General features: G+C 42.7%; 1 protein-coding gene across 1 annotated transcript; it reads right to left on the bottom strand.

Annotated features, from left to right (window-relative positions):
* Positions 1–4254: 4254 nt before the first annotated feature.
* Positions 4255–14921, bottom strand: LOC120508268 (b(0,+)-type amino acid transporter 1-like). The gene is made up of 7 exons (XM_039721696.1): positions 14817–14921; positions 13897–14685; positions 12196–12329; positions 9438–9567; positions 7109–7233; positions 6595–6682; positions 4255–5524 (listed from the first exon to the last, which is right to left on the bottom strand). Exons 2-7 carry the CDS (start codon positions 14638–14640, stop codon positions 5291–5293), a joined length of 1455 nt encoding a protein of 484 aa, XP_039577630.1. The 5' UTR covers positions 14641–14685; positions 14817–14921; the 3' UTR covers positions 4255–5290.
* Between the last annotated feature and the right edge of the window lie 1503 nt (positions 14922–16424).

The raw sequence follows: 16424 nt of genomic DNA, 5'->3' as shown, positions 1-16424 counted from the left end.
GTGCCCACAGGGGCCAGGGGACTGAAAGCCACCCAGGGACACCAAAAGGGTGGCTCAGCTGGTACAGCTCACACAGTGGCCCTTCAGCCAGGATGAAACCCTCTGTATTTCCTGCAGCTGCTGCACACTTAATACAGATTGTAAAAGTATAGGTAAGAGAGACTACTTGGCCTAGGAAGAAAGAAGATTATTGGCATCATCTGATCCTCCTGCTTCCTCTTCAGCAAGATGAGATTATTTCCTTTTATTTACAAATATGAATGAACTAAAATTCGTAACAGCTCAGACAGGCTGAAGTCTCATTAACCCAATTTTAAACAGGGTGGGATGTGAGTGGAAAACTGAGCACTCAGAGCCCTGGAGTAAGGCCACAGCAAAGGGAGGAGGACAGCAGATCCAATACCCTGAGAGATCCTGGGGACAGCTCTGGATTCCTAATTCAGGAACTGGTGGTGCTCCTTGTGACAGGGTCTGTACCTTCTGGAAATCTGTGTGCATTCTGGTGCCCTCTCTTCAAAGGAATCATGACCTGATGATGATGTTTGGCAACCACAGACTGAGCAATGAAAAAAGACTGAACCATTGCTCTACTTTGTTAATGACACAGTTATGCTGTGGGAAAAACAGATTGTGAACTGAAGAACAGACTCAGAATGTAAAAAAAACCAGAAAGGAAATAAATCACTGCTAAGCAAAAAAAAAAATTATTCTGTCATTTCAAAAATTCTGGGCACATGTCTTTGCTATTTGGGTGTTGTCCATGCCTGAATTTTACATAGGTAATTCAGACAGACAAGCCAAGACTTGTATGTACAGTAATTCTCTTTCAAGCTACTTCTCATTTTCCCCGTTCTCAAGCTCCCCTGTTGCCTTTCATGTCACTGCATGGAAACCAGGGCATAGTCCATTAAATTAAACAATAACAACTGATGACCAAGCTTTAGAAGGAAAAGATGATCATTTATCTGCCAGATACTCAAGCCATAGGGTTCACTGTCTCTGAGGACAAACATGACATGGTAGCTTGATTCTATAAACAGATGGGCTATTTCACTAGCCATTAATCTCACTGCTAGTTCACAAAGCTAAGACCACCTATTTGTATGATGACTGTGGGTGTGCATCCTTTTTTAGCAGAAGCACTCCTTCATGACGAATGAGTCACATACACAAATGCCCTGACAGTATCCAACTAACTAATCAATAAATAGTAAAGTGCAAGATGTAGATCCCCCTGCACTGCTAGACTGAGTCATCCTGATGCTGGATTTATCACAGCCTAGACAAAGTTTCTAATAAAAGCACCAACTGTACAAAGTAAGGGTTTTCCATTGCCTTCAACTAAGGCTGAAGCTTCAGCTGAAGCTCTCAGAAGTGACAGACTGAAAGGGTTACACATAGTGGCCTGCATTAGGAAAGGTACCTAAGGGATGTCAGTGTCTCTCTAGATTTGACACCTGTGAAGGCACACTTGGAATGTTGCATTCAATTTTCTGACCCCTTCCCAGTTCAAAAGGAAAGCAGAGGAACTGAGAAAGTTCGCAAAAAACTCCCAAGTCAGAGGTCCAGAGCATTTGCCTACATGAAAATCTTGAGTTGGGCTTGTTGAGTCTGGCAAAAAGAAAGAGGCAACATAACAGCAACTTACAGCTCCAAAAAAGAGAGTTACCAAAAGGATAGAACCAACCACTTTGGCAGTAGAAGATGATACAGAGAAGGGCAACAGCCACAAGCTGCAGCTTGAGATGTTCAGACTGAACTTTAGTAAAATTTCTTTATCCAGAGAGTGATGCAGAGAGATGGTGGGCTCCATCCTCAGTGTTTTCCAAAACATGAAGAGACAGAGGCACAGGTAAATGACCTTACACGATAATAGTCCTGCTTCAAGAAGGAAGTTGGACAAGAGACCTCCAGAGGTCAGTTCCAACCCACACTGGAATGGTCTGTGATTCCCAGAGCTGACTGTATTTATTTCATCCCCTAAATGTGATGACCTGGAGAGCAACTTAACACTGCTGAGAGAGCACAATGAGGTCTTTTTTTATTTCCTATGTCCCAGCAAAGAGCAGGAGAGACTAAACACCAAATCCTCTGCACTGGCTGAGAACTGTTCAGATAAACCCACTCAGTCCAAGTGGGTGAACTGTGTTTCTTGAACAGAGGAAAATTAAAGTTATCTTGAATTCTGCTCTGTCCCACCCAACTGGAAATTTGTGCTCAACCATGAATTATGGAAATCACTTGAACTTGGGCGTATGAGCATGCCTGACTAGAAGATCACCAAAGGAGGATTTTCTGTGCTCTCTCACACACTGGACTGTCCTTTATTGTCCCTAGGTGTAGTCCTTCTCTGATGCTTCTGAGAAAGTCAGGAAAAAGCCCAGAATACATTCAGCTTTGTGCACCAAAGTAAAGCTCCCAACAGGTTGTTGCAGTTTGCCAGCTGAAGTATGGGACTCAATTATACTCAGGGTCTAGAGGTGGAGATCTTATGATTATCTTGAGGTCAATGCTGATAGTCCATTTTTCCTCTGAGCCCGTGAAGAAAGGGTCTAAGCACAGGTCACAGGGATCTGGAGCTTTGGAAACAGACAGGACCAATGAGATCTTGTAGGATAACCTGTACAAGCTGCAGGTGCAGAGCTCAGTCCACTGTCACATTGCCACTGTGCTGCAGGAATAAGTGGTAAGGATGTGCTGCCTCTTCCTGGCACTTCTATTGTAAATGTCTCATGAAGGAAAAAGAGATTCCAATTTACATATCCTGGGGCTGAATAGATAAGCAATCATTTTGAAAAATGAGTGTGCGCACATATAAACACCCACACGTTGTTAAACCTTCTGACCAAGGAGAGATAAGCCTGGTGCTGATTGTTTATGATCATGCAGTAAAATTTCTATGGAATTGTTTTTCTTGGATGAAAAACAGAAACAGACACATTAACTCACTTCATTGTAATGCCCATTTTATTGCAATTATCTTTGAATTCTCTGAGCTTTCAGCATCTTGTTTTGGCATTATAAACACCTGCAAATCCGAGGCAACATAAATAAAAAAGAACATCTTGTTACAATAATATCTATAGAAAATGAGGTTGGTGCAGAGTATGATAATTGCAGCTTTCCTGTTCCCCTATAGCCATACACAAACCAATAACATATAAAGGCTATTTATTCAAAGTGCTAAGTCTTTTCATGTTCTTTATTAGAGCACAGCCCCGTGTGATAAGCTTCATAAATAGGTAGGAAAAAGATTGTTTCCAAAAAATTATAATCAGAGAAATTGTATTATTCTAATTTTTAGGTAAGTAGCTGAGATATATCTCCTTTAAGAAGTTTCCCTGACATCAGATGAAGAGCCTGGGGCAGTGCGGGGGAAGGTAACCTAGAGCTCCTGACCTCATCAGTCCTTCTGAGAACATCCCCTCCTTTAAGAGACGTAGCCCAAGAATTTTATATTGTCAAGGGATTCAAGAGGAAAAATTGTTCCCTCATTGGCCTTTGTTGGCAGCTCCAGTAAAAATCAGTGGAAGGAAATCCTCCTAAACATTGTTTAAGCTAAGGATTTGGATGAATGGCATCTGGCCTATCCATTATCATACCTAACCCTTGGAAAAAGACTGTTGATGCATCCCTGTAGCTGCTGATATCACCACTCAGAGCAGCAGGAGGGGTGACATTGCAGAAAGAGATTGTAATCAGATACACAATTCTGAGATGGGCTGGAAGAGGCTTGGAGGATCAAGTAACCTGTGTTCAAGGATGGTAGCAGGTTAGGTAAAAGGTAGCAGGTTCTATAGAAGAATGCCGACAGAAAGTTAACTTTCACTACTCTAACAAAGCATTTTAAGGACTAATTCCTAGACCTTTTTAGTCTATGACAGGTATCATCCTGGAACCATCTGGAAAAATGTGAAGAAAACAGCTTATAATACCTCTCCTTCCCCGAGAGCTGGAAAAAACCAGCTGTGCCTCAGGATAATGGGAAACAACAGTGACTTCAGTGTGTTAGGTGTGGGTGAGAGCACAGCCTGTGACTTTTGTGCTGTGCCTTTAGAATCACAGAGATTGGCGGAAATGGCTGTGGTAGAAAATGCAATGAGATCTCACCACCTTTCTGCACACTGCTCCAACACTGCACTGCCCTCATGGGGCACATTTCCCAGCCTGAACATCTCAAGCTACAGCTTGTGACCACTGCTCTGAGCTGCCTTATAAAGAAGGGCTGAGGTGGTCTTCATAACTCCGCTGCCCTCATGGGGCACATTTCCCAGCCTGAACATCTCAAGCTACAGCTTGTGACCACTGCTCTGAGCTGCCTTCATAACTCCACCTTGAACAGCAGGGCCCAACACCAGATGCATTATTTCAGGGGTTGAGTCCATACAGACAGACTTTCCTTGCTCTGCTGGCCACACTTCTCCTAATGTAGCCCAGTATGTGGTTTCTTTAATTCCTGGTCAGAGTATCTTGCTGGTACATGTGCTCTAGGGTTTTTTGATTTTTTTTCCCCCCCCTCACTTTGTCACAAAATAAGGGTTTTTTTCTTAAGGGGATCACAGGAAGCACAGGTGTGAATGTTGGCACTTGAGTGATGCTGCTTGCATCCTCATCCTGAATGGATGGATCCCAGATGACAAGTGCATTCTCAACTGAGTGAACTGACAGAGCTTTAAAGCACTTCTTGTCTCATGTCAGAGAGTTTTCTGTGGGAGATGTGGGATGGTTTCTGAGACAGAGAAAGGACTGTTGTGACTGTGCACTTGGAACTGGAAGAAGCATAATCTTCCAGGGTGAATACCTGAGTGAAAAAGGGTTTATTTCTTGTGGCCATGGTGAGCCCTTGCTTTATTGATTTGAGAAGCTCTGCAGCCACAGTGTGTAAATAATTAAAGGTGTACAAGGTGAAAATAATTAAAGGCATTGCCAGGAATGGCTATGGGACTCAGTCTGCTATATGAATAATATTTCATTGTCTATCTTTTGCTGCATTTTATCTTGAAATAGGAGATAAGATCCTGAGAAACAGCCCTTTTGGGGATGAAAAATACAAAAGCACATATTCATTTGGAATCCATATGTAATGCCAAGGCAAAGCTGAAAAGGAGAAAAACGTCCCCAGAATTTTAGGGAAACATGAGGAGTCACAGCTGTAGTCCATCTCACCTGGACACTTAGTGTCACTCACATTCTACTCAGTGCTCTTTACAGAAGAATATTTTCTGAGCCTTGAAAACCAAGGTGCTGGGATAAACCATGAGGTGCAAGCACCCACCAGAAGGATGTTATCTCAGTTTGCATCCCTGGTAGTTGGAGCAACTTCCAGCAACAACTGGAGGTGTAAAGTGGCTCTCTGTAAGAAGCGAGGGTGGTACTTAAAGTGAACCAGTGGGAAATAAAAAATGATGCCACTGAAAATGAACAGCACGATGTAGAGGATCTCTATTTGGGGTTGATCAATGATGGGAGCTAACACCAGGTACACAGCTGCCACCAGCACAATTATGGGGATGATAATTGGGACCTGTGAAAGCAAAACATCAGCATAAAGACTCATGTAATTCTGGGCCTCTCTGTGTCTGGGCAACCCTGGAATTTCTGCAGAAAGATTTTAGATTAAACCTTCCTGCAACCTGAGGTATTACCTAGAAATACCAATTAATCCAGACATCCTGTTTCCCAGCCTACCCCCACCCCAAGGCTGAACATCCCTGCAAGAGCTACACCACCATATCACACCTTAACCCCTGGTCTTTCCTGCCCTCCTAGACCTGAAGATGCAAACTACTGGGTTTAGTGCCAGGTCTGTTCTTGTTCTCCCTACTACCTTGCATCTAAAAGCCATGCTGTAGACAAAACACAGAGCAATTGTTTTCAAATCAACTGTATCTTAGCCCTCTTGCACAAAAAGTTTTATCCATGTGTTGACAGACGGGTGGACAGGCAATCTCAGAGGCTGTTTTTGTAAGCCTGGTCAGAAAGCATTTAAACTTCAATTTGAAGCCACCCTTCCTCAAAGGAGAGTGGCTTGTGCATTCATTAATAATCCTCAGTCACTGAGGAAGCACTGAAGATCAGCTCACTCATGGCAGGGGAAGAACACGTAACTCTCGATTTCCCTCCTTGTATCTGTTTTGTGGGGAACAAACCTGTCCCTATGTTATCTCAAAGAACCTGGGGCACTCCACCTAAGTTATTTTTCCCTCTGCAAGGTTCTTGCACCTGGGCTAACCTCCAAGGAGTTTGCCCAAAGTCTGTGAGCATAAACAGGTGATTACATGGTTGATCAGGAACATCCTTCTTTTACCACTTAAATATTTTAGAAAGAAAGAGGATATGGTAGACATATTTTCATAGTGAGGAGGCAGGGCATTATTAGCTTATCAAGACAGAGAATTCAACCTTGACTTATGCCTGTATGTTAACACTGTCTCATCCCTTGTTGGCTTTGCTGACACAAAACTTGAAATTAAAAAAGGAAGGACAACCACATTGAATCTGTAAGCCACCAGTGCTCACTCTATTCTGTAAATGTTCTCATAGTCATTTGAACAATACAGGAAAATATTTGAGGGTTTTATGTTATTACTTTACCTTGTAAGATCTTGGTAGTTCTGGTTTCTTGATTTTTAAATACAGGAGCCCAGAAATAGTCATTCCATAGAAAAGCCATGCCATAAAACTTGAAGAAAAGAAAAAATATTAGACAGCATTAAACGTGGGGTGAGATCATCCAGGAATGTCAGTCCTGCCTTACAGATCCCAGATGTTCATATCTCCAATTAAAAAGGTGAATATTGATATAAATTTAGTAGTTCTTCCATTAATTTCCTTTCTAGCACAAACAATGAGAACTTTAGAATTATCTGAACATTACTGATTCAGTGGGGATGAATCACATTCAGTTAGGTCTCTAGTGACAGGAGCACTCATGCATTGCAAAGGTGCTGGTACCAATCTCTTTCTTTTCTTTCTTCCCTCCTCCTCTCCCCAGTATTGGTTAGAAAGCAATACTCCAAGCTCAAAAAAATAATGCAAGGAAATACTTATAAATATTGTAAACCCCAGGAGCACAGGGGATGCAAACAGAAACCTGACACACACACACCTGAAAAAGTTGACGATGCTGGTGAAGCTTCCTGATATTATCATTATTAAAGACATTGCAGATGTAAACAGTAGAGCAGGGGAGGGCGTGAGGCGTCGCACGTGAGCCATGGACAGAATGTCTGGCTGAAAAACAAAGCAAAGCCCTGCATCATCACTTCATGGACTCAGAGGTCCTTACTCATCCCCGCCAGATGCTGGTGGGAGCTTTGCCTGCAGCCAGAGCCATTCATAATCAGCAAACAAGCATTATATGAAACCAAACCAACTCCGAGGAGTGTAAATACAGAAACCTCCTTCAAGGGTGTTTTTATTGTGTCTCACTGATTTCAGTTTGAGCAGGCAAAATGAGGTTTTCAAACTACTGATATGACAGAATGAGTCAAATTAGAGCTTTCCTGACCACCATCAGGACCTTTTGCCATGGGCCCACTCTTCTGCCCTCTGTCATGTCTCTCTGGGACTTCACTTCTCTTAGGATGACTGGAAAATGAGACAAGGACTATTCCTGAAACATTCATGTAAATATAAATTAAAAAGGATTGTTTAAGGATTTGTTTCAGGACTAGTAGCCTCTTTATTGTTTGTTTCATTGGAAAAGTTTAATGAGAAGGCTCCTTTTAAAATCTTATTTTATTTTATTTTTAATTCCCAACCAAAATATTATGCAAAGACCTTAGCTAGAGATGAGTGTTTGAGAAATGTCATAAATGTCATTCAGCTCATAGTCTGGTATGGTCAGGTTCAGACCATCTGTCACTTCTCAGCACAGAGCTTGCCATGATAGAGCAGGCACTATCCTCAGAGAGAGAAGTCGAGGAACCAGTAACCACTAAACCCAAGAACCACCAAAACCAGCAACCACCAGCCCAGTCATCTCCACCAACCTGGTCATTCATACGCATAAAAGATTCCCTGCTATGAACCAGGAGTGGAGCTGGTGTGCAATCATAGATTCATAGAATGATTTGGGTTGGAAGGGACCTTAATGATCATCTAGTTCCAACATCCTGCTGTAGGCAGGGACACCTTTCACTAGACCAGGCTGCTCAGAGCCCCATCAAACCTGGCCTCAAACTTCCAGGGACTGAGCATCCACAACCTCTCTCTGCAACCTCTTTCAGTGCCTTCACACCTGAGGAACAGAAATGCCAGATGTTGTGGGTGGGAAGGACCAAAAAAAGCAGAGAGATTCAGGAGGAACACAAGAGGCCTGCTCAAAACAGAGGACAAATGCAGCTCAGCCTTTTTGCTCCTCTTTGTGGAGCTGTGTGGTTAAGTGTTTGTGGAGGTGTACCTTTGAGTGAGGGGGTCTGTATCAGCAGCTGGGATGTGACAGCAACCCTGGGGGCTTGTTTGCCCAGACACCAGTAACTGGGGAGACTGGGATCCAGGGGCTGAGTATCTGAGCCCAGCTGCTGGAGGGACCCACACTGCATATATGTTTTATATGTATTTCTCATTAACAGACCCCTGATCAGCCAGAAGGGGAATGAAAGGCCCTCGGTGTTGTTAGTGCTGGTGTTTGTGTGAGCCCCAGGTATGTCTGTATGTGCAGCTCTATGTTCCCTGCTGGCTCTGTATGTATATACACAGCTATACATGTATGTGTGTATATAAACATGTTTCATACCTGTGTTTGTGTGTGTGTGGCTGCTGGGAGTAGATGATGGACTTATTGGTTGGACCAGGGAGGAGGGAGCTGCAGCAGCCTGACCTCCACTGGATTACCAGATTTGGCCCACCTAACAAAACCAATGATAAACTCAAGCTAGGAGAGATGTAAGGCTTGGTGTCACCTTGTAATTGCCATGAAGCTTGAAGAGCAGAGATATCCTGTGTTGAATCTAAGCTGCAGTACCCATGTGAAGGCTGGATCACCCCAGAGACCAACCTGTGTAGTCAGTAAAAGAGCTGCAAAGGCAGCTGGCTGGTGCTGGGCTACCTTCCCAGTGTGAGCAAAGGTGCCTCACAACACACAAGCATGGCCAGGTTCTCCTTTCCTGGCAGATGTATTGACTAGGTCACCCCACAGTCTGTGCCTGGTGCTCCAATGCAGCAATATTTGAGTGGTTCATTTCAAAGCTGTTCTTAAAATCCAGGCTAGATGTGAATATGTTATCTTTTTGAAAGCACCTGATTGCAGAAGAAAGCCCAGAGACAACATACATCTTCCATTTGAAAGAGATGGGGATTAATGAGCAAGGAGCAAACCCCTTGAAGAGCTATCACTCTGCCAGTTGAACATACACAGTGTTTTCCTCTCTGCTTTGGTGTCACAAGAAGGTGAAGTTGCTCAGAGCAAGGCAGGCCCCTTTCTTTGTGCTCACCATATGGCCCTCCCTGGCAGCAATGTAGCACACGCGGCCTCCGCTGAAGAACGTCCCGTTCGAGGAACCAAACGTAGACAGGGCCACCGACAGGGAGATGAGCCATGCCCAGCTGCCCAGGACTTTGTCCCTGAGGTGGGAAAGAGTTCACAGCATGAGATGCAGTTCGTAGATGTACTGAATACACACTGTAGAACCAGACAGATTACATCCCTCCATTATTTCTGTAGTATACAGAATCTTTTTCCGAAGTCTTTCTAAAGATTTAAAGTCTTCTTGCAATTCCCATAATATTTAGTGACTAGAAAGTTTATCTTGTCTGACAGATTTTCTTCCTGCTATAAATATATATATTCTGTCCACACTGCAATGGTGTACAAAGAGGTCACAACAGGCAAAACCACCTTTTTTGTGTACTGATGCTGTGGCAAAACGCCTGAAGATACTGCTATCACAACCAATAATATTAGCTCAGAAATCACAAAAATTTGTTCCCATCACACTGGAAGAAATATTCTGTATTACAACCTCTTCCTGAATATGCATAGGATTTTAACCCTTTAATCTCACATACACCTATTACTGCTCTTCTGTGAATCTGACTTAAGCCAAAAAAATGGTTTGAATTCCAGATGTTTGGTTCTACAACATGTTCAGACATTTCTGGTTTTGTTACACAGTTCAAGGTAAACATTTGGAAGGAATGATAGTTTTCTCACCTAAAAGTGAAGACTGTCTTCTGGAATGAAGCAGCATTAAGAGTATTAACTGAGTAATACATGCTGGTGTTTGGGGTAATTATCACATACACAAACACTGTTTATCTAATTGGCAAAAATCCAAAACTCAAAGTTTTTTTAGATCACTTTATTGACAGACAAACTGAAGCCTGTGGTTGCTGTTAAATCACTGTCATCACAGAAATGCTGTGAAGAGTTTCCTGAGCTCCTTTTGTGGCTGCACCTGTCACCACTGAACAATGTTTCTTTCTGGCAGTTTTCCTCTTATATAGGGAATAAATGCATTTAAATGTGACAAGTCCTCCTCTGGCTTCTTTATACTCCTCCCATTCTTTCTTAATGGCCTGAATAGCTGCATGTGTTGCTTGTGAGCCACAAACTTCACCTCCTCCTCAGACTGGCTCCCCAGCCTTTGAGTGCCCAGCTCTCCTGTCACTAGTTCAATATTTCTTCCTGAATTGCACTCTTGGGTGAAAAGGTTAATCAGGAGGAAAAGGATATGTGTTACAAAGGAGGAAGTTCACAAATAACTTGTTAATTAGGAATGATGGGAAAGGAAGTGCAGGGAAAGTTCGTGACACTGCAGCTTAGTGAGGCTTTGTGACATGCTCAAACAAAGCACTAGACCTTTAAAAGCTCCTACTCATAACGATGTGAAAGGCTATTAGAGAACACATCCAGCAAGAGCTCAGTCAGATCTTCAAATGGGAGATCTTGTGAAATGCACACAGAAGCAAAGCTGCTGCTGACTTTTTAGGAAGAGCAGTACATAATCTGTGGATACACCATATCATAATTTCTGCCAGACAGCTCATTTAGGGCTATCAGGGATTCTGTGTCTTTGGAAATGCTTAGACTAAGGCTGGATGTTCTGGTGGAAAATCACTGATGGTGTCTATACCTCTCATGCTGGTCCCTTCCTTCTCTTCCTAAATTCCTTGTCCTGTACAGAAACTGTTTAATGTCACCAAATACTTCAGGTTGATGAAAGGTAGAAATTGTTTCTGTGCAGCTCTGGAAAAACACAAGCCAATTGAAGTTACAGTTATCAAAGGCTACCCAACCTGTGTATAACAGCTCTTAAAGGTGTTGTTGAGATCAATGCTATCTTCCATTTCCCCACAGATGGAGAAACTCAGACAAAAGACTCTGGTCTCCTCTAAATTCCAGGTGCCAAGTAGACAGGATTTGGCAAGTTGATGCCTGTCTCACTCCCAACCCACTGGCCCTGCATTAGCAGGGCAGCACATTGCCCTCTTCATTTCCCTGGCAATATCTAAAATGTGAGTCATTTCTCAGTCCCCAAGCCCATGTACCCTTGCTGCATTCCCAGTGCCTGTGGGGAGATGCTCCTGGTGTCACCTTCACCTCTCCTATACGGACACTTCCCATGAGGTGAAACATGAGTTGGGGGAGTTACAGGTTCCCAGTATAAACAAAGGGAATGGGGAGTAAGGAATGTGCCATCTTGGCAGCCTAGATGCACCTTGGAGACCATGGCCAGATGGAGCTGGTCAGCCTTGGCCTCACAGAACCACAGAATTATAGAATCATAGAACAGTTTGGAACGGACCTTGAAGATCATCCTCTTCCAAGCCCCTGCCATGGGCAGGGACAACTTCTACTAGCCCAGGGATGGGGTATCTACAGCTTCTCTAGGCAACCTGTGCCAGTGCCTCACTACCCTCACAGTAAATAATTTCTTCCTTATGTCTAATCTAAATCTACTCTCAATTTGAAGCCATTGCTGCTTGTCCTACTTCTACATGCCCTTGTAAAAACTTCCTTTCCAGCTCTTGCCTTTGGGCACTGGGAAGTGCTTTTTCTCCTCCAGGCTGAACAGTCCCAGCTCTCTCAGACAGCAATGTGCTTCAGTCCTCTGCCTGACAGGTCCTCCTGGCCTGACCAATGCAGTGCTGCCATTCCCTCTGGGAATAACATTTAAATCTCCTGAAACTCAGGAGAGAACCAGTGTTTCTCAGAGCTGCATTGCCCATGCTGCCCCGTGCAGAGCTCACCCCCAGGTGACAGCCACAGCTCCTGAAGACAGCAGCTCAGAGGGAGTCATGGCTGCCAAGTAGCTCACGTTTACCAGCAAATACAGGCACGTAACCAAAGGAATGGCAATCATCAGAGCTCTGGGAAGGGTCACCTGGAAAAAGGATGACAGCAGTGTTAGGTGCAGCACTGTGCTTTTTTTGTTTGGTTTGGTTTTGCCACCACCCACGTCTCTCATTCAAATTCTTCCACTCCCTAAACCTTTTCTCAGAACAAGACATAAATCCAGATTCACATGGCAGCTTTCACGCCTGTCTTGTACAGTTCCAAAGTTAGTCTAAAAAACCCCACAGCCAACCAAACAAAATAATTCAAACAAAGAGAACCCACCAAATCTTATTTAAAAGATTTTGATTTGTAGCTGCCCAAGATGCCTTTTGCATACTTCTTGATTATTTTACTATTGATTTATTTGTTAATAGTATGTTATGTCTCCTGGTGTGCATCTTCCCATAAACACCTCACTGCCATGGTAAAAGTTCTAGTGTGTGTTGTATCACATTTAACTACTCTACAGTTTAAATCAAAATAGGGGGTTGATTTCAAAATCTCAAAGGGGATTTGCTCTAGGAAGGAAATATTTCTTTTTTCTAAGTGGCAGGATTGTGTCTTAGAACACCACAGGATCATTTTAAGACTCAATAAAATCAAGAGTGTCTTATGCAACTTAAAATACTGGTAAATGGCAACTGTATGCATCTAAGAACCTGAAATATCAGTTTTTACATTCCCCATTCTCAATACAGGAGAAGATACAGCAATTCCTAATGGTGGTGTCTCCACTCTGGAAGGGCCTGAATATCATTTTTCATGATCCTGTGGGAGAGAGTGGCCCTGGGATCTTTGCTGCCATTCAGGTTAATATTTAACTGTATATTTGCATTTGATCTGTAGGATCTTGTGTGCTGCACTGGTACAAAGCACACTCTATAAACTCTGCACTCACACAACTCTTGCACTGCTGCAGTGTTTGATCTGTGAAAAGGGGTAATATGGCACAGAGGAGGTGATGTGAAATGCAGGTGAGCTACTTCAGTGCCTATAGCATGGACTGCACAATGCTACAATATAGATGTTTAAAGACAGGGATCATTCACAGTTAGATTCCCTTTCCAGTGAGGCTTGGCTTGCTCTGAAGTTGCTCCTCGATGCAACAGGGAGAGATAAAGTAGTTTTCTAAAGCATAGATTATGGATCAAGTCTTTAAGAAAATACATGTTGCTAAGCATCCTTTATGGATTGTAGCAGTGAGTGTTTTTCTGAATAAATCTAGGTGTCTACAGTGACATCCTCTAAACACTAAGAAAAAATTTCATCCCCAAAGCATCCAAGTGCTGCCTAATAATTTCTAGTCAATGGGTAATTTTAGGACTTTTATAGGACCACAAAATGGTTTGGATTGGAAGGGACCCTAAAGATTATCTAGTTCAAACCTCCATAAAATGAGCAGGGGTTCCTTCCACTACACCAAGCTCTCAAAGCCCAACACAAGCTGGCTTTGAACATTTCTGGGATGAGGCATCCACAGTGTCTCTCGTGTCAGTGTTTCACCACCCTCACTGTAAATCCCTTGATTACCACTCTTGACACAATCACAGATAGAATCAAACATATTAACAGCAGGATAAAGTAAAACCCAGCTTGCTCGCTCACTCACTCACCTCAGGCTTCTTCAGTTCCTCAGTTACATAATTCAGGTTGTTCCATCCATCATAGGACCAGAGCCCCTGGTAAAACGCCACTCCAACTGCCCCAATCCCTGCAGTGGTGCCTTGAAAACCATTCTGAAAACTCTGAGTTTGTCCCTTGGCAAGCAGCACCAACCCACCCACCACAATCACCAACAAAGCCAAGAGTTTGGCAGCTGTAAAAATGTTCATAACAGATGTTGCCAGCCTCACGTTGAGGCAGTTGATGATAGTTAAAATCAGGATGCAGGCAGCAGCTGTACATTTGACGGCAACCTGCGGAGACGCGCATCCTGGGTAGAACGGTGCAATGGCATACTCAGCAAAGCTCAGACAGACAGCTGCCAAACCAGCTGGTCTCACCAGGATGACAGAAGTGTAGGCGAAAAGGAAAGCAGGAAAGGAACCAAAAATCCTCAAAATGTAAATATATTCTCCTCCAGACTCTTTAATTATTGTTCCAAGCTCAGCGTACGACAAGGCTCCAAACATGGCCAGGAGACCACATGCTGCCCAGATCAGCAGGCTGCTGGCAGGGTTCCCCATGTGGTGTAGTACCCACTCAGGGGACATAAAGATCCCCGAGCCTATCATGGTACCTGCAATTAATGACACGCCACTAATCAGGCCAACCTCTTGTTTCAGTCTTAACTTCTCGTTCCCTTCAGTCAGATCTGTGGATGAATGGAGTGGATCTGTTGCCTTCCTTTCCCTCATCGTGAAAATGTGAGGAGACAGGAGACGTTGTTGTAAGGAGAGAATCTGAAAAAGGATTAAGGCATTTGAATAAGGACTACCCCAGGCTTTAAGGTTTAGTTAATAATTACAAAAGTCATACTGAACGCTGTTGAGAAGCACAAACCTATCTTGTGCATTTCACATTCTTTCATTACCTATCTTATCTTGGTAATTTATTATGCCAAGTTTGATTATCCCTGAATCTCACTGCAAGTAATGGTAATGGATAGTATCCAGCACCACCTCAAAATCACTCAGCACATTAATGGACTGTGATCCTGGTTATCTCTCCTTTAAATCATGCCCCAGACAGCATGTGAAATAAGGATCAGGTAAGCAAAGTCCCCATGCAAATAAAGTACTTTATTCTTTGCTGAAAAGTCAATGTTCAAGCACTTGCTTCAGTGCTCAATCTTATTTTCATTCTTCACTGTAACATGATCAAACAAACAAGTCAGCTGGCCAACATGCTAAGGCTTTGCTCAAGGTACATTTCCAGTGTCTTGATCAAAGAAACAGAAAGGTTTTGCTAAAAACAGTCCAGAGACACTTTTTCTGCAAAGTAGTAGGGGGAAATGTGGGCTTTTCTCAATTTTAGGAAGTGGAGGTGGAGAAGCATGAAAAGGCTACAATTACATTTTTCCAGAGCCTTTTTACCATTGTAGATAAGGTGTGCACACTCCTACTGGACCACAATCTTCAGAGCTCTTTGTCACAGCTCATTGTAAGCACATTTCAATGCACACATGACAGAAACATAGTACAAGCTTTTGAAGATACCCCTGACCCTTATTTAGATATCTAACACATATAATTCCAGACCTTGAGGCAGGTTCTGCTATAAATATGACTATTACAGTGAGACCTTTCTCTGCCCTTCATGGCAACCACAGACCTTGAATCTTTAAAACTATCTGTCCTTCTCAAATATTTGAGCTAAAAAAAGCATGACTATAAGCAGAGCTATTGTTTCTCTAAAAATTCCTTCTAAATCATTTAGACTTCTCCTTATTTGCCTTTTTGTAAAAAACAAATAAAAAAAAAAATGAACTAGCTTTGCAGTTCTCTGCAAGAAGAGTCCAAGGTAACTCTTGGACCCTTAAAAAATCTCGTGGGTCCACAAGAAAAACACCACATACAAGTCGTATAGTTTCTCATGCTAAGGCAAATAAAGTACTCAATTTTTATCATCAGGTTGAAGGACTTCAAGTTCTCTAAAGAAGAAAAAAGCTCTCAAATCTCATTTAAAAAGTAGAGGGGTTTAGAGTATAAATGTTATCATTAAGGAAATAATGAAAAAAGTTTGATGGGTTTCCTAAAGGATTTCAGAAGCTATTCCTAATGTCACCTCTCTAGTATTCACTAGGAAATGAATGCCAGCTGGTTTTCTCCTAATTTCAAAGTCCCTTGTAGAAATTCACAGCTGATCAAGGGGTAGCTGTAACAAAAGAGAAAGCTTATACTTTATCTGTCAAGTAGGTTTTTTAAGCTTTCCCAGCAAAGGTGTGAGTTCTGAGAATAAACATACACCTTGTACTGCAAGGTGCAAATTAACACATTTCAAGTTAATGGTTTGCAAAGTGGTTGAGAACTTGGAGGGAGGCATCCCACTAATGCAATGTATTTTGGTTTGCTTTTACTAAGTGACAGTGCTCTTCTTGTCTGGTTTAGCTATTTGTAGTGTATTCTTCTTTAAACTGCAAACGACGCTGTAAGGCAATGCTGGAATCCTTCAGGGGTCCGAAGGTCTGAGTTGTTTTCCT

This window comes from Passer montanus, unplaced genomic scaffold (assembly GCF_014805655.1).
Source record: "Passer montanus isolate IOZ18808 unplaced genomic scaffold, ASM1480565v1 scaffold46, whole genome shotgun sequence".
NCBI classification, from domain to species: Eukaryota; Metazoa; Chordata; class Aves; order Passeriformes; family Passeridae; genus Passer; species Passer montanus.
Note: the sequence above shows the minus strand (reverse complement) of the source record. Positions and strands in the feature narration are given on the sequence as shown.